The 18,686-nt window shown below is 53.1% G+C and overlaps 1 protein-coding gene across 2 annotated transcripts in view; it reads right to left on the minus strand.

Annotated features, from left to right (window-relative positions):
• Positions 1-3,712: 3,712 nt before the first annotated feature.
• TMPRSS2 (transmembrane serine protease 2) overlaps positions 3,713-18,686 on the minus strand; it is a 31,359-nt gene continuing 16,385 nt past the window's right edge. For both annotated transcript variants that reach the window (XM_031459890.2, XM_064476112.1), the window contains exons 6-14: positions 15,947-16,073; positions 14,641-14,751; positions 11,809-11,852; positions 10,496-10,667; positions 8,989-9,164; positions 8,185-8,280; positions 6,160-6,302; positions 5,214-5,366; positions 3,713-3,855 (exon numbers count right to left, since the gene is read on the minus strand). In XM_031459890.2, coding sequence (XP_031315750.1) covers positions 3,844-3,855; positions 5,214-5,366; positions 6,160-6,302; positions 8,185-8,280; positions 8,989-9,164; positions 10,496-10,667; positions 11,809-11,852; positions 14,641-14,751; positions 15,947-16,073 — 1,034 coding nt within the window. In that variant the 3' untranslated portion in view covers positions 3,713-3,843. The remainder of the gene's footprint in view (positions 3,856-5,213; positions 5,367-6,159; positions 6,303-8,184; positions 8,281-8,988; positions 9,165-10,495; positions 10,668-11,808; positions 11,853-14,640; positions 14,752-15,946; positions 16,074-18,686) is intronic.

Here is an 18,686-nt window from a genome sequence, read left to right on the forward strand (position 1 = left end):
ATAACACTGGACTGACCAATGCAGGGCCTGACATCAGCAGGTGCTCAGTAAATGTTCTGGGATGGAGTGGGCATGGGTTATGCTGGGCACTTGTCCAGATGACTTTCTGGGTTCGTGACTATCTTCTAAGATGCTATGGAGCACCTGCCTTTATTATTTTCCTCTTCGAGCAAAAAGCAAAAACAAAAGCAACCGGACAGCCAGGGTGAATTTCCTCCATCAGTTTCTGTTTGGGGGGAAAGGAATCCAGTCCAAGTGGCCGGTTGGCCACCAGGGAGCTGTAATGCAGCAGAAGGGGCAACGGCTTTGGCTTTCCGTGGTTCAGTGGGTCCAAATGGATCAGTGGATTCTCAGGGGATTGTAAGAACAGGGCCTTTAATCATAGCAAAGCAATGGCTCAAACACCAAAATTCATGGGGTTAATTTATTTTAAATGAGGTAGCTGGTACGCAGTGAATTTTGTAAATGTTTCTTTGGGAGCCACATAAATTGTAGCCCTTTTGTTAAAACACCGGTTGAACCCGGGGGAGAGCTCTGGCTGGTGTCACCTCATGCGTCACCGTCTCTGGGTCCAAAGCCGAAAGTGCCGTGGCCATGGGATTTGACTCCAAGCTGGGGTGTGTGCGGCTCCTTTACAAAGTCAGGTTCAGGGGTAAAGCCTCGGTCAGAAGGGAAAACGTCTCTGAAATCGGGATCGGGTCAGGGAAACCATAGGAGAGCAAGAAGGAAAGAGCTGGGAACAGACCAGGGACCTGAGTTGAAGGCAGCGTGCCCTCCCTCCCCGTAAAGCTCAGGGAGAAGCGGATCAAGGGGGATTCGTTTTCTGCTCTGGACTCACCACCTGCTGCAGCTGCGAGGAGCAAGGAAATGAGCAGCCCAGATCCCACGCTTTTATTAAGACCCGTCTTTCCACTTTAATCAGTATTGGGGTTCATTTGTATCAAGCAAATTAACTTATGTCTCTATTAAATGTTTAAATACAAAAATGTCAGTATTTCCTAGTCTCAGCATCCTGGCTGATCTTTTAAGGGAAACCAACCTCCTCCCAAAGTAAAGCCATTCACAAGGGGGCTCCGGAGTGACATGCATCATGGAAACTCGGAAGGGCCAGCGCCTTGCCCACGTGGACAATTTTAGGTGAACGGTCGGTCTTCCTTATTCCCGGATCCCTTACTGGTGGATTCACCTACTCGCCACAATTTGCTTGTTACCCCACAGCATTACTAGCAGCGCTTCTGTGGATGCGGGCAGAGGGGAAAGAAACTGGGCTGCCCACTGAGGTGGCACAGGGGGACCTGCCTGTCGCTTCCACTCAGACTGCTCACAGGGACCCTTTCCACAGCCCGTGTAGTGCCGCGTTTTCTTCGCTTTTGCACTCTTCGCTGCCGATTTCCCTGTCAAAGCGGCCCCACGCACAGCGGGAGGAGCTGTCTAGGGGCGAGGGCAGGAAGGCTGGGCCGCGCCCCCTGGGGAAGCCACGTGGTTAGATGAGCGTCCCTCAGGAGTGAGCCCAGGGCTGCCGGCTGTGAGCTCAGTGTCAGTGAACCAACGACACACACCAGCGAGGTGTCTTTAAACGAACACACACTGAACAGGGTTGTATACCGATCGGTGACAAAGACCGGAGGCTGGCAGCCACCTGACCCTGTTTGTCCCTGAGCAGCATGGATTCAGGTTTCACCGACTGAATGCTCGCGAGGACTCTGTACAACGTAATTACCTCAAATAACAGAATCAGCTGCATTTAAGAATATTGCCTGACAAACGTGTGCTTTCTTTACCTTTTCCTCATAGCTTGTCTCATAACTTTAACCCAACTTGACCTAATGAAGACAGTCAGCAGTCATTGTTCTCTGATCACCTGCTGTGTGCTGGGAACTCCTGGATCTGGGGAACTGGGAGAGTAAGAATGGGCTTCTGTCTGAGGCAGGGAACACTCACCCCGTCTCTCTCTCTCACTCGTGTCACACCCTCCAGGGCCGGGGACACTCGCTATTGACGAAGCAGCTAATACACGAGCTCACAGGGGTTTGAGGAAGACAGCTCCTGGGACGAGATGCTGGACTCCAGCTTGGGCAGGCTGGGTCTGAGGGCGCGTGGGACACTGGGCAGAGAGCTCGAGAAGAGTTTGGTCTCAGGGTCTGAATCTGGGAGAAGAGGGAGGCACAGGCGATGGCCATTCAGGAGCTGTCCTCAAGTCAGCTCGGACAGGACAGGCCGTGGGAACAGGGGGGACACCCAGAAGACCGGGGTCGCTGGCCCCACCTCGCCTCAACCCTGCCCCCACCACGCAGCAGCTGCCCCAAGGTCACGGCCCGGTGAGTACAAGCAGGCTGTTTCTGCTCGCCACGAAGATCACTCAAGGCTTGACACTTGTTTGGAAAAAAAAAGCATAATTTATTTGTACAATCGTCCACCATTGAATTTTATAGTTTAAAAAAGATACAAAACGGAAGGCAAACACACGTCATATAAATCACAGGAGGCACTAAAGAAGAAACGCGCCCCCACCGCGACGCCCGGGGAGCAGGCCTGCGTGCACCGCCGCTGCGGGGTGGGAGCCTCCTGCGCGTGGGCTGCACAGCCTTCCTTTCCGAGGCTGAGACCCAGCACAGCATCGCTCTTTTGCTCTTGGAAACCAGCGTGCCTGAGAGGAGGCAGGACCTTGGGAGAGTGGCACTCATTGCCCCTGAGTTTTTGAGTCACACCTGGCAACTCAAGGTGGCCCTTTCCCTCCAGGGGAAACCTCAGGGGCCGGAAGAGGCCACAGGAGTCCAACATCCACCTCTCGTCTTTGTCACAAGCATGGGGGCTGCGCCGCAGCACATCGCTTACAACACATTAAATCAGGAGCCACTTCGTAAAAGCAGCACAAGCCGGCCACAGCTCTCCGGGGCTTCAAAGAGCCCAGTGTAGGGACTCAGAGGATCACGGCGGAGATGCCATGAGCGCTGAGGTAGTAACGTGTGGAAAATTTACAGGAAATAGTGTATCTTTAATCACACGTCCCTGATTTCCCTTGATGACCTCAATTTCCAGGTGATTATCAGGCCTTAAGAGGATCAACAGGCACCCCACCCGGACCCCCGTGAGGACCAGGGGGTGAGGGGGTCACAATCTCCAGGGGGGCTGGGGAGAGGACAGGGAGGAGCAGGGAGTAAGGCTGGTCCCCTGCCCTTGCAGCGCTTAGCGGGTGGGGGGCACATCTGCAATGACATCCCATGCTCCGGGCACTCCGTCCGCACCCTCACCCCTCCAAGGAAGGAGAAAGTTTTCTGTGCCCTGACAAGTGGCTCTCAAGTCATCCCCCATGAAGGGCTCGTCCCTTTATCTTGGGCCACCCTCAGGGGCTGCTGAGAAGGCACAAACACTGATCATCAAAATTCCTTCTGGGGCGACAGGCCCTGGGGGACACCCCAGGGGGCCCTCACTGGCCGCGGTCCCAGAGGGCAGGCGACCCCAGCACCTGGGGCTTTCTCCGTTCCAGCTCACGCTGTCCAGCAGCTGAGAAGTCACCAGCCCCATGTGCCTGCAAGGGTGGCCCCTCAAATGAGGTCAGAAAGGAGGTCCCAGGGGGCAGACCCCACCCCTCTGTTCTGCACTGGTCCTGCGTGTCCACACCCAGCTGGGCCTCCCCTTTCGGATGGGGGTCCGGGAGCGGGCCCCTGGGGAAGAGCCACGTGGCCTGCACAGAACTGCGGAGAATGCCATCGACAGAGAAGTTTGCTGTTTAATCAAAATGAAAGGACCTGGGACTCATTTCTACAAAGCCATGATGCACGAGGTGAAGGCCTGCCCCTTCACTCCCTTGGGGAGCGGTGCCAGTGCCCAAGGCCGGACGGGTTAGCTGTTGGCCTGTTCAGAAAAGGAAAACGAAACGATGTCATCTTCTTAAAACAAACGAAGGTAGAAAACTATTTCCCCTTAGATTGACATGAGGCCCTTACACAGCAAATGAACAGATGCAACAAGACAGAGGGATATTTTTTTCCTACAGCGTGAAGGTCAAGGAGTTAGGCTGACCAGTGGAGTGAGACCAGCACGTGCAAAGGCTCGGAGGGAGGAGGGAGAGTTGGGTGTGCGGGAATCAGACCATTCAGCACGGCTGGAACCAGACCATTCAGCAAGGCTGGAACACAGGCCTCTCTCTGGGCAAATCAAGCTTGACCTTGGCCATTGAAAGACATCAAGTGTTTAATTAGCCCCACCTTCTACCCCGCCTTCTCTGCTGCCGCCCAGCCCTCTCACTCCCTGCTCTGAAGGTGCTCAGCCACTGGCAGTGCCTAAACCCATTGTGCTCGTTGCACTCTCATCCTGGAGGGACAGTCACCCCAAGGCCTGGCTCACCTCCGTCCAGGTGTTCGGGGCACCTGCCCCTCCCAGTGCCCCCCCTGGGCCCCTCAACTTCCCTCCTCCATGCAGTCCCTGGCGGGACAGGAGGACAGCTGTCTAGTTTCAGCACTCGGCCCTTTGTCGGGTAGGGACTGGCCGGGCCCCATGGTCGCTTGAAAGTGTGAGCACCGATGGTCACATGGGGCAGAGGCAGGCACGGTCTCACTGGGCAGCACCTCTGGTCCTGCCTTTCCTGGCATCGGGGCACCTTTGGAGACTCGAGAGGGGACAAAATAAAACTTTTTCTTCCACTAGAGGCTTAGCCCTCGAGGGGGCTGAAATCTGTAAGCACTGCCAGTCCCGAGGCCCCTGTGATGGACAGGGGTCCGGTCCTCACCCAGGATCTGGGCAGAGGTCAACGACAGGGATTCACTAAGCATTTTGGGCCAGGCCGGGAGTCAGGGGGGCAGGGTCGCTGGGGACCATCTCCCCTCCTCACCACCTCTCCCTGAACCAGAGAGTTCCAGCTGCTCCTCCGCCCCAGCACGCACAGCACAGCCCAGAAAAGGCCAGGGAGAGTCACTACCGGCTGATCGGCCTCCCTCTGCTCTCTGCCTGTCACCAGAAATCTGATTCGATGACATCCAGGTGAGTCAACAAAGCCAGTGGAGCCAGAACTAAGCGTGGTCAGCAGAGCCCCACAAACCCATGACAGTCAGCTCTGGATCCCACAAAGCTGAGCCCCAGACGCGTTCACCCAAACACCAGCGGTGGGTCCTGGAGGGTGAGGGAGGGGACGCCAACTGCAGCCAACCACACTTCCTGGACATCTGGGCTTTGACACAGCGAGTCAGAGAACCCAGTCAGGACGGGAAAGTTACCCGCATTTGTCGATAAATCCAGTCTGTAAACACTGTCATGTTTCCGTACACTCCGGGTCTGTAAGCCTTGGCACAGCCAGACCCCCAGCTTGTGTCCCCAAGCAGCCACCAGACGCTGTTCTTCAGAGTGACCAGAGGACCTCCGCTGTCACCCTGGGGGACATAGCAAGTTACAAGAGCAGAAGTCACACCCCAAGCCTCACATCACAGAGGGCAGGGAGGTAGGGTAGGGGCTTGGCAGGGAGGTGGGGTGGGGCTCAGCAGGGGGGACGGGAGTGCCTGCGGGCTTCAAGCCACCTCCAGTGAGGTGACAGTAATACAGTCCCCCAGGGAGACTGTACCGGGCATTAATTTTTGCCTGCATCAGCTAACAGTTAACAAATAAATGACTGTCCATTTTTTTTTAATTGAAGTGTGGTTGACTCACATTGCTGTGTTAGTTTCAGGTGTACAACGATGTGATTCAGTTATACATGTACATATATATATATTCTTTTTCAGACTCTTTTTCATCATAGGATATTGCCAGGTTTGGAATATAGTTCCCTGTGCTGTACAATAGGTTCTTGTTTATTTTATACATAGTAGTATGTATATGTTAACCCCAAACCCCTAATTTATCCCCCCACCCCTTTTCCCTTCAGTAACCATAGTTTGTTTTCTATGTCTGTGAATCTATTTCTGATTTGTAAACAAGTTCATTTGTATCTTTTTTTTAAATCTTATTTTTAGAGTCAAAATACTTCCATTGCACTGACACTCTGACCCAATAGCGCCTTTCAGAGGAAGCAGTGGCTCGCCTTGTTGGGGATACAAGGCGCCTTGGTATGTCAGCAGCCATCACCTCCCACGGCCGCCACCAGGTCCCAGGTCAGGGAGGGGGCTCTCTCACGGGCTCGCTGGGAGCTAGGCCAGGCCCAAAAGCTAGACACGAACTGGTCATTACCTGGCAGGAGTCGACGCCTCCCTGCAGGTACCCCGCACAGATCATGGCCGATGTGATCAGGTTGTTGTACACATATTTGCTGTTGCATTTCCAGGGCTCAATGAGGTGGACCATGACGGCGTTCAGCACGTCTGAGGTTTTCCCTGCGACAGAGGATGGCATTGGGCTCTCCCAGGAAGCCTGGACTCCCTCCCGGACACGTGGACGGACTACCCTGCCCCTCCCCTCTCTCCCTGCTCCTGTGCCGTCTCCTGGGGAACCAGGGCATCTTCCAGCTGCGGGAGCCTGTGTTTAAAGTGGCTTTAGATTCTGTTTCGGGGGGAAGACTGCCTGCCTCTGGGGCTGTGGGGCTCCACCTGTGACCTAGAGTCACCCTCTCATTACCCAGCCACTTGGTTTCCTGAGGTCACTTTTCCTCCTTCGTCACTTTGTCTTCTGTGGAATATTCCCAGGGGCACACAAGGAGCTCCTGTGTTTCCACCTCAAACAAACTGACCTTCCTCGATCGCACCCGACCCTCTGCACCATGACTGTGAAAGTGCCAGACACTCCCCGGTCCTTGCTGCCTCTGCTCCATCTCCCACCTTGCTTCCGCCACTAGGGTGTCTTTAGGTTCTGTGGGCTTAATGTGCCGAAGCTGAACCTCTCACGGAGCCCTCCTCCACCCCAGTCCACACCACCCAGTCCTCCCTGGCTCAGGAACCGGCTCCACCACCCGCGAGGGGCTCAGACCATAAGCTCGTAGCCGCCTTCCCTGACTCCTCACTCTCTCCCTGCTGACGCTCAGTCCATCAGCAGACCTAGTGGCTCTGACCCAAAGGTGCCTCCACACCCAACTCCCTGGTCTGAGCTGCCTTCTTATCTCAGAGGACGCAGCAGTGGTCCCCTCACTGCACCATTCTGTCTACTCTCGCCCCACCCTTTCCGAGACTCCCTACACAGCCATCAGATCATGTCACTCCCCTGCTTAAAACTTCCTGACAGCTCCCTGTCTCACACAGAATAGAAGCCAGTGTCTTCATCACAGCCTACGAGGCCCGACACAATCTGGCCCCAGCCTGCCCCCTCGCCCCTGCTCAATCATGCCCTAGCTGCACTGGCCCTTCTGTTCCTAAGATGTTCTTGTCATGCAGCTCTCAGTTCAAATGTCACCTCTTCCTAGAAGTATTCCCTGACCACCCCTCGCTGTCATAAAGCACCTAGTTTGGTTGTTTCCTTTCTGACCACATCCTGCCCCCAGACATGCACAGAGAAGGTGAAGTTCCCGCAGGCAGAGATTTTGTCTTATTTAGTTCACTGCTGCATTCCCAGCCCGAGGTAGGTGCCCTGCAAAACGTAGTTGATTTTCCCTTTCATCTTGGCTGCTGGGAATCCTTGCTCGCTACTGGAAGGCTCAACGCAGGTGCCCCAAACACTTTTTGGAAGGATGTCAACAGTATATAAAATGCTTTTTTGTACCACTAAGTACTTCCAACGCTTCATAAAAATGATACAGCCAGGATCGCCTCATTTGAAAAACATCTGAGATGAATGAAAGCACATTATAAAAGAAGGGAGCCAGGTCTGCCCGCAGCAGGGTGGTCTAGCTCCTCTGTCTCTAGGGGGTCGAGGCAGGAGGACAAAGGCTTTGATGACCTGTAGCCGGACATCGCCGGTCCCGCAAGCCCGTCCTGACCGAGTCTGTGATCACACAGCGTCCATGGCAGGTGGACTTCTGGGGCGGCCCATTAGCAACAAAGGGGTGTGAACACAGGGGGCCGTGTGCCCCTCACGTTACGTGGCCTTTACACTTCGAAAAGCAATTTCTACACATTGTTCCGTTTATCGTAATAAAAACACTGTTAGGTAGGGCAGGTAGCATTGTCCCATCTAGCAGATGGGGACACTGAGGCACAAAGACTGGGTCAGTTGCCCAAAGTCACCCAATCATTTAGCGGTAGAATCAGGATTGAAACCTAGACCTCCCTCTCGGGAGCCCCGTGCTCTGCTCTGTGGGACCTGCTGACCCCGTCCCGTGAGCCTCACCTTTCTCGTAGGTGGCCCCCCACCCGGAAATCCAGCAGGACTGTGTCGCCTCCAGCATCATACCCGGGTTGGGCAGACACACCGGCTTCACTCTGTCTGTCTCAAGAGAGGAAAACACGGTGAGGGGGTCTGGTCTAACTAAAGACCTGGGGCCACGGTCTCCACCTGGGCCTTCGCCATGTGCATGCGTGGGCCCGGGACCGGGACCACCACCATCCTGCCTAAGGAGACGTCCGGATTCCAGTGTGTCCTAGCACGCCCCCTTCCTGTCCCTGCCTGGCCCCCTTCTAAGAGGCCAGACGTCCTCTTCTGGAAATTATGTTTTGGGAGATTGAAGGTCAACAGTCTTTGGATGCAAACAGTTGACACTGGAAACGGCAGAGCTGCGTCAACAACAGACTAAATGGACAAGGACGGAGGTGGACGGTCAGCCTGCTGCAGTGAACCTCACAGCAGGGCAGCTACAGCCAGCAGCCAGTCAGAGCTGACTGGCCGGACACTGCCCACCAAATTCGCCTCTTCCAGACGTTCACGTGTGCTGACTTATTCCGTGATCTCATTCTGTGCGGCGGAGGAAGCATGCTGACCGCATCCCTCAGTGGCCGCGGGCACATTTTTGGGTAACTTGTCTTCTGCTGAGCCCTCTTCTATCAGCCAAGCCCCTCCCCACCCCCTCCCTGCACACACCCTCACTCAGTGCAAATTCCGTCCTTCCTGCATCACAGCATGCTTTATTTCCAATCTGTCCTTAAGATTTGGTCAAAACTGTTCACACACGCGGGACCACATGCACACAGGTATTACCGTTAAAAGTCAGAGGTGTCTGCAGCTTCATAAGAGCAATGTCATTGTTCTTGGTCTTGGAATCATAATTTGGATGGGAAATCACTTTTGCTATTTGATATCCATTTCCATAGATCATGAGAGATTGACTCAAAATTCCTGCAAAGGCTGTCCAAATCTTGGCATTGCTAAGAGGCCTAGAAGACAAAGATGAACACCCCTCAGCATCTCAGAACCACAAAGGAACCACAAGGATCTTGAAAAGTCATTGGCCAGGGCCAAGTGTCCCCAAGGTGACACAATTTGCCGAAAGCCACCCGACAAGACTGGCCTGGCGGTCTCAGGCCCTTCCCTGTTCCCCTCTCACACAGCCTCGCCCTCCCACAGCTCCCCTTCACCTCACTAACGAATCCTGCTCATCCTGTGCTCCGGCACCAGCCTGCAAACCTTCGAATTTCCTGAGAACACGTATTCTGGAGCCTAAATGCCTCCCTGGGGTTTGAAGCCCCATTTCTGGCAGGACTGGGACTTATCTTTATAAGCTAGGGCATTTCCTGGCACACAGTAGGTGCTTGATAAATGTGTGCTGATTAATGGACTCTAGGTCTAATAGCCATCCGGGCATTACCTTCACCTAGCTGTTTCTCTTCTAAGAGAATCCCAAATCCTGGAGCCCACGGAATCCAGTGGATGGAAGGAAGGGACACTCTTGGGTAATAAACATCGCTTCCTTCAGCCTTCACAACAGCCCCGGGAGGAGCGGCGCACCTGGCTCACAGGTGCACACGGTCCAGTCAGATGCCCCGAGTGAGCTGTCCAGGGCTACTCAGGCAGAGAACGGCTGGGCCAGGAGCCACGCCAGGCTCACCCTCACTCTGATGAGTAGGGTTTTCTCAAAGTAAGCATGTGACCAAAAAACTCCATGTTTAAGAAAAAAGAAGTGGGGACAGGGACAACATCTTCTACAAAAGCTAAAGCTATAAATGATGGTTACCCTCACCCCTCCCCACACATCTGTCTGGGCAACGCTGTGGCCAAAGGTGTTTAAGGAACCACAGAGAATCTTCCGGCAGGACAGAGTGAGGTCTGAGTGTCCCTGAGCACACTCTCTTCAGAGGAGAACCCAGGGGAGACCAGGCTTCCCAAGAGGGCAGGGGCCTCAAGAAAGGTAGGCTGGAGCTGAGAAGACCACAGGCTGGAAGGAGTTCTGATCACAGCATCACCCCAGCCCCTCAGGGCATCCCTGCTCCGGAGCCCTACTGCGGTGGACATTTGTTGAAGGGATGGGCTTGGCCACGGGCTTCACATCACGACTTATGTAACCCTCCCAGAGACTCCACGAAGTGGGCTCCCTTAGAATCCCCACTTGTTCGGAAACCGGAGCCTGAACAGGTCAAAGACTTCCCTCAAGGCCACAGGGCACAGCGTTGCCTCCGCCCCCGGGCCCCGCCTCCGCTCCAGGGCCCCTCCCCTGCCCTCAGGCCCCGCCCCTGCCCGCGGGCCCCGCCCCCTAGGACTGGGAACCTACTGCTCCACGCAGTGGGCGGCAGTCACGATCCACTCGGGGGTGATGATGGAGCCTCCGCAGACGTGGATGCCCTGCACGTGCAGGCTGACCTGCCAGGGCCAGTCCCCCAGGTTGGCGCTCGAGCCGCCCACGATCCGGCTCTGGCGGCTCGTCTTCTCGGAGACCCCGCACTCTGGGGGCGACAAACAGAGCGCAGCGGGCCGGTGAGCAGAAGCAGGGCCAACCCGCCGCTGCACCGGGCGCCCAGACGGCTCCCATCCCAGGGGTTCTGCCTGGCTCGAGGATGACCATTGTCACCTCTTGCTCCTGTTTGTTTGGGGTCTGAGTTTTAGAAAATGTGTCCTGGTCTCTCTCAGGTGGGGGAGAGGAGAGGACGTTCCTCTAGCCCCCAGCCCCACACCCGAGGAAGTGCCACTTTTTTTTTTAATTAAAAGGGATTTATTTGTGATTTCCTATATATATTTAGCTTGTAAATACAAGACTGTAAATGTATTAAGAGAATTTATGTTAAAGTTTTCATCGTGTTTCGCTTCAAGTCAGAAAGCACCACTTCTGCTGGCACTGGGTGCCGCCTTCTCCTGGCGCTAGTGTGATTCGTTAGCGTCCCCCACATACTCAGGTGGAGCAGAGGCATGGGTAACGAAGGCCCTGGGACCTCCTTGAATGCTCAGAGGCCTGAAGATTCCTGAACAAGCTAAGGAGGGCCTTCCTTGCGTGTGCTGCTCCCATGCCACCACAAGGGGACGGCTTGGGCAGGAGGGCAGGGGGCACGGGCAGGGGGTGCCACGCTCTCTGGGTACGTCAAGAAGTTTGAGCCAGCCTGGCTGGGAAATTACTGATGGGACAACTGGGACATGCGTCCACTGGGGGTACCTGCTCGTTTTACCTCTTCAAACTCAAAAGTTGAGCTTCAGGCCCAAGATTCGTGTGGAAACAGGGTGGGGCCATCCCAGAGAAGGGATCCCAGTGTCCTCCACGCTGATGAAAGTTTGGAAACTAAGTAATCCGAACCCAGGGATGGGGATTCCCACAGGCCCCCAGCTCTGCCTTGGGGACACCACAGAGCGGGACCCGTCGGTGTCTTGAACGTGCCCGTTCTCGTGGGACAGCTGCTTCCTGGACCCGAGGCAGAAGGCACCGAAAGTGCATCAAAATTGAAGAAAGGCGCTCCCTGGGGCAGAGCACTGGGCATATCCCAACCCACGTCCCAGCCTTCTTCTCTCCACGCCCCCCAAAGACACGGGGACACGTTTCTGTAAGTACAGAAGGGTTCCTACTTAGAAGCACAGAAAGGAAAACCAAGGGTCACTTACCTATACAGCGCAAAGAAACCACTCTTTTTGAAGAACAGACATCACTACAAAAGAAGAGGGGACACTGTGGTCACTATAATAAATGAAACACTTGATTCTCAAAATACTTAGAAATAAATATTTTCTTCCAGTGTTCTCACTCCCTGCCTCCCCAGACATAGAAGAGGCCACAAATGAAGAAGGAAAGTGAAGAAGGAAAGTGAATCTACACCCACAGGGGGCAGTAGCAAAGAGCAGATGCCGAGTCAAAGTGCAGGATTCAAATTCAAGCTTTGTGACCTTGGGAAAGCACTCAACCTCCCTGCGCCTCAATTTCCCCATCTCCAGAATGGGCTAAATAGCACCAACTCATAAGGCGGTTGGGAAGGGCAGCACACAACAGAGCAGCTATTATTTGTTTTCTTGGAACTTAAATTCCATCCTTTAATTCTGTATGGAAGACATTTGTAAACTTCTGGGTTCCAATAACTGTTTTACATTTACTGCACAGGAAGTTGACAACCAATCATTTGCCTGGGAGCAAAAAGAAAGAAAAGTTACTCATTTGGGAGACAGACATTCAGAGTTACAGACAAGAAATAACCAATGCGTCTGTCACAGAGTGAGTTTCTCCCCAATATGCTGAAGAGAGAAGCAGCCCTGACAGCCAGGGGGTCACAGCTGGCTGTGTCTCCCGTTGAACATAGACTGCAGAGCATCAACATTGGGCCGGGGGTGGTAGGGGAGGGTAGAGCTCAGTGGTAGAGCTCGTGCTTAGCATTCACGAGGTCCTGGGTTCAATCCCCGGCACCCCCATCAAAAAAAAAAAAAAAAGGAAGAAAACCCCACAAAGCATCAGACCAGAGCACTGTCATGTGATGGAGCAGAACAGAGGCAAGCCCACCGCAATGTCCCCTCTGAGCAGACCGACCGTGATGAACCTGGTCCAAACCACACAGTGACCAACAGCCCCCTCTGCTGGCTGACATGAGTGACCATGCTTCTTTGCCCTTCTCAGCTGTAACCGGGTTTCCACCACCCACCTTCTAAAAAAAAGCATTAAGACACCAACTACAGAATCACCGTCACTTCCTGACAGCTTTCAATCCAGGGCAAAGCTCTGCTTCCTGGAACCTTCCCCAAAATGACCCAACACAAGCCTATGTCCTATAATAAGTTCTTTCCAGCACCGTCCCACTGAGACACCCTTGACTCCAGGACACAGCGTGTCCTGGTGGTCTCTGGCTGAGAGGTTTTGGGATGCCAAGAGAAGACACACTGCCATTAAGAGATGTTTTCTAAGGACCATTCTCCTCCACAAGGAGGCACACTGTCCAGCCACCAGCATCAGGGCACAAAGCAGCCATTTGGAGAAACCCCACCAAGAGCCCGAGACTCAGGTAATAATGAGCAACTTCTGAAAGCCAAGAGGAAGGAAGTCCTCCCACCCCTGCCCCGCACCCAGAACACCAGCTGCCAATGACTTTCTCTTCTTTCCTCCAAACCCTACAGCTACCCGGAGAGTTTCCAAGGCTCTTAACCGAGAGGTGGTAGATTTCCTGCCCCTGCTCAGCCCCGATTCCACGGAACCAGGAGGACAAAGAGACACTCGGCATTTAAAAAGAGCCCGGGCAGCTGTGTTTAGCTTCTTGGGTGGGCAAACCATGGGGCGCTGTTTTGATGGGCACACCTGGCTGTGCCCACCCCTCCTCCTGGGCTCGCCCTGTCCCATTCCGGCAGACGGCCAAGCTCAGGTGCCTCAGGCAGAAGTCAGTCCCCAGACACCTCAGCCTGGGCCGCCAGGAATGCAAACCTGCTTCCAGTCTCCCACTCACAGGGAAGGAGGGGACACATGACCAGTCCGTTCTCCCCTAAATGCAGTGACTGGCACCTGGCCAGCAGGGAGGTGATGGCCTGGCTGGCCACCTGGGGACGAGTGATAAGAGACCTGGGAGGCTTCTGCACAAAGGACACTGTGTATCTTCCACATTAAAGAACATTCAGATATAATACAACATTGTAAACAGAAGAAAAGTCAGAAGAAAAAAAAACCATTCAAATAAATAGTAATGATGCTAAGAAGACCGCAATCATTTTAAACATATGCAACGTAAAACGACTAGTTAAAGCCCAGCCCTCTTCCCCATCCTCCTAACCAGCTAAACCATCCCTCAGGGGACCAGCTTAGGTTCATTCCCACCCACTGGGCACACTGGGAACCGTCCAGCACTGCTAGTCAGCCTCCAGGCACAGGAAACAAAGATACAGGAAGAAGGATGTGTGGGCCGCTGCAGGGACCAGCTGCTCACTTCCAGCAGCCCCCGCACCCACACACACACAGCACCGTCGGACAGCTACGCCTTGAGGCTGAGGACCAACCGCCCCTGCTGCCTGGGGCTCGGGGCATGCCTCGGAAGTAGGATTTCCAGTGTGAAACCAGCAGAGTCCTGGGCAAACCAGGATGAGTAAGTAGGTCGCCTGGGTTGGGACCTCGAGACATTCTTTTGGATTCCTAGACCCACATCCAGACACATAGTAAGGTCCTCCTTTAATGTCTGGAGAGCCAAGAAAATCAGGGAAGAAGAATCTCAATTTTGCAGTGTTACCCAATGCCACAGAGGGCAGACGGCACAAACAAGATGGCAGATACACGGAGCCGCTTCCCAAGAACGAGCCCAGAGCTGCCAGAGCAATGGGTCCTGCGCAGAGTCCAGTATCCTCCCCTTGAGAATCCACGCCAAACCCACAACTGCAGCAGAGAAATCAAACTCCGACAGTGACCCCCCCGATGTCTCCCACTCATTCTACCTGTAAAACTTTTGGAAGGAAACGAGAAACCACCAAATGAAATACCTGTGGTACAGCTTTTTATAGAGATCGATGTTGTTGGCACTGATGTTCAGCTTCATAAAGCTTGTGGCCCCGCTGTCATCCACTACTCCTTGGCTAGAATAAAAACTATTCCTAAAAAAGACAGAAAATCTTGCTTAAAATAATGGTTCTGCTGTAAGCATTTGCAAATCCTACGCAGATCCTACGCTGTGTCATAATCCTTCTCTTGCATGACGTTCAGATTAAGAACACCTCAGCATTTCGAAAAACAAAACCACAAGTTCCAATCAAGTGACACTGCCTGATAACCATCCTTCCAGCTGATGACCCTGAAGTGTCAGGTAACAGTCGTCCAGCAGTCGTGCGTCCAGCCTAATCTGGATGAGGCTGAAGAAGCAGTGAAGGTAAGGGTGTGTGAGGCCTTGTGAATGAGCCAAGGTACACGTGTGAAAATGCTCTGTTACGGAACACAGATTCTGAACCGTGCTGGGGGCTCACTGTCAGCCATGGTGCCCTGTGCTACAGTTTGGGGGGGTGGCATTTTGAAGTATTTCACTAAGAAGCCAGCCTTCTTGTGGAGTGGTAATTCATTTTGAAAACTGGCATACAGGGAATACCCTAGAATTGCACAGAAGTCACACAGGGACACCCCCAAGGAAGAAAAGGAGGCAGTGAAATCACACAGCCTTCCTCTGGGAGGCCAGACGGCTGCCAGGCATCCGCAGGGACGCCCCGGTGAGCCACTAACTGGGACCCCAGGGAGGGGCCCTCCCACCTCCCTCTCCCACCTCCTCTGGTGGCTGCATGAGGAGTGAATTCTCTTATGCATCAGTCTGATGATCAGTTGTCTCTTGTTCAGAAGCCTTGAACGTCTCCTGCACTCATGCAGGGGAGGTCACGTGGGACCTGTTCCTTCTGACCTCCCCCGCAGCCCTCCCTGCTCGCCCTCCAGCCCCAGCCCCCATCAAGGAGACAAATGAAGTCAAGGTCTCAACTCTGCCCAGAGGCTTCTCAGGAAATGAGCCACCCAAGGCCCTCGGCCAGCACCCCGGACCCTGGTGATCACAGCACTGGACAGCCCTGAGTAACCGGGGCGGATGGAGGCCCAGGAGGAGGCAGAGCTGGGAGATGCCGTGGAGGGGGCTGGTGTGGTACACGCTTCCCTGCTGGCTTCCCGGAGCAGCTGTGGGATGGAGACAAGGGTCTGTGGTGTCCGCGGCCTGGCATTGCCAGGGAGGGGCAGAGGGAAGCACTGGTCCTTCTTCTGACGTTTCTATGCCTGTCACCGTCACGGCCCCACCTCTGAGGCGGGGGGCTGCAAACTCACCCGTAGCCCAGGTCCTGGCACATGGCCCTCCCGAAGCTCTCACTCCAGTCTTCCTGACACACGGGGTGCCAGGACTTCCTCTGAGGTGAGTAGACCTGAAGGATGAAGTTGGGTCCGTAGAGGCGCACTGCGGAAGGGAGATGCTCGTGAGCTCCAGACCATGGTCTTGCCACGGGCGAGCCCCTCCCGCCCGGGGACACAGAGGCTCGGGAGGGGGCGTGCAGGGCTCCCTCTTCCCGAGGCTCTGACCACACTCATGAGGTGTGCTGAGAATCCAGCCTTTCCCGGCAAAAAAAAGTGCCCTTCACCCAACAACTGAAGACAAGTATTCAGACAAAACAAACATGGTACACAAATGTTCCTGGGCGCGTTATTCACAAGAGCCACAGGCGGAAACAGCCCAGATGTCCGTCAACAGGTGTACGCACGAAGGATGGTGCCCACACAATGGAACATGAATTATTCGTCCATGAAAGGGGGTGAGCGCTGACACACACCACATGCAGGAACACGCACGAGACAGGAAGTAGACTCGTGGTTGCTCAGGGCCCAGGGGGACGCAGGAGGTGGGTCAGGGGGCGAGAGCTTGAGATTTCCTTACGAGATGAAGAGAATGTGCTAGAACGATTGTGCTGATGCTGCCAGTTTCTGTGAATAGATAAAAACCACTGGCCTGAGGGGGACAGCTCAGTGGTAGAGAATGTGCTTAGCGTGCACGAGGTCCTGGGTGCTCTCCCCAGTGCCTCTACTTAAAAAAAAAAAAAACAAAAAACCACTGGACTGAGCCTTTTAAAAGATTGGCTTAAGAAGTTTCTTCTGTAGAGCACAGGGAACTATGTTCAGTATCTTATAATAACCTTTAATGAACAAGAACATGAAAACGAACGTATGTATGCACATGCACGACTGGGACCTTGTGCTGTGCGCCAGAAATTGACACGTTGTAACTGGTGGTACCTCACTTAAATTAATTAAGTAAAAGGTTGGCTTTGTGGCCTGCAAATTATGCGTGTATTATAAAACTGTTTCTTAAGAAAATAAATGAATAAGATGAAGAGGCTTTAAAAAGTGTTTTTTTGTTTGGTTTTATGGATTTTTCATTTGTCTTTGAAAAACACTTTTAGACAATCACTCTGAGCAGCAGGTTGACCCCTCGGCCCAACAGAGAGCTCCCGGGGATGTGCTGAGTCCTTTGGAAAGCTCTGCCTCTAACTTCATTAACATTTTGCCACAACAACCCCAACTCTTTTGTTTAAAGAAATAAAACATTATAAATATAGTTGAAGCCCCCTCCCTGCCCACCCCCTCCCTCCTCCTGCAGAATTCCGAGACTCTTCGTGCTGTGGGGGAAACACCTTGTGTCTTCTTCGCAGAGGGGAGTCCTGCGTTAACACTTGAGGGTTAACCAGCGCGCCCTGCGTTAACATGAACGATCCAGAAGACGGCACTGTGCACAAGATGGCGAGGTGCTGAATGACGTGCTCTGTGTGGCACGACCTCTGGGAAGTCGCAGCGTGAAAACGCCGCTTTGTGGCTGGGGGCGATGCATGTGGGCTTAAGTGTGAGGGGAGGACCGGGCTGCTCCCCGGGCTCACTCTCGCCTCCCCTCGGTGACCCCGACTCCCTGGACGGCCAGCCTGATGTCTGGGCTCACTCCTCCATGGGATGACCGGCCTTGGTGTGATCCTGTCCTAACACTTCCATGATGAGTGGGTCCATACACCACGTGAGTGGTAAACAGGCAGCGTACTATGAGTCAGTGCTAAAAAGAAATGAGCCCTCGAACCATGAAGACACATGGAGGCATTACATGCATGTGTCTAAGTAAAAGAAGCCAATCTGAAAAAGCTACCCTTTGTGTGATGCCAACTCTGTGACTCTGGAAAAGGCAAAAGCATGGAGACGGTAAAACGATCAGTGTTACTCAGGGCTGGGGGCTCGGTGGTGAATGGGCGGGGCTCAGAGGACTTTTAGGGCAGTGGACCTACTCTGTACGATACTGTAATGATGGATGCATGTCTTTATACATCTGTCCAAACCTACTGTCCAAGTTTAAGTACATTAGACATTTGTCCACAATATTAAGAATGAACCTCAATGTAAACTAAGGACTTTTGTCAGTAATAATGTATCAACATGCACCCCAATGTTCACAGCAGCACTATTTTCAATAGGCAAGACATGGAAACAACCTAAGTGTCCATTGACAGATGACTGGATAAAGATGCCGTGGTATATTTATACAATGGAATACTACCCAGCCATAAAAAGGGATGAAATAATGCCATTTGCAGCAACATGGATGGACCTAGAGATCCTCACTCTAAGTGAAGCAAGCCAGAAAGAGAAAGAAAAATACCATATGAAATCACTTATATGTGGAATCTAAAAAATAAGACACATATGAAATTGTTTACAAAACAGAAACAGACCTACAGACATAGAAAACAAGCTTGTTATTGGGGGGAAGGGGGTGGGAAGGGGTAAATTGGGAGTTCAAGATTTGCAGATACTAACTACTATATATAAAATTAATGAACAACGAATTTCTACTATATAGCACAGGGATCTATAGTCAATAATTTGTAGTAACCTATAATGAAAAAGAATATGAAAACGAACATGTATGTATATGTATGACTGAAACATGATGCTGTGCACAAGAAACTGACACAACATTGTAAACTATACTTCAATTTAAAAAAAAGAAAAAAGGGAGGAGGGTATAGCTCAGTGGTAG

This window comes from Camelus dromedarius, chromosome 2 (genome assembly GCF_036321535.1).
Source record: "Camelus dromedarius isolate mCamDro1 chromosome 2, mCamDro1.pat, whole genome shotgun sequence".
Lineage (NCBI taxonomy): Eukaryota > Metazoa > Chordata > Mammalia > Artiodactyla > Camelidae > Camelus > Camelus dromedarius.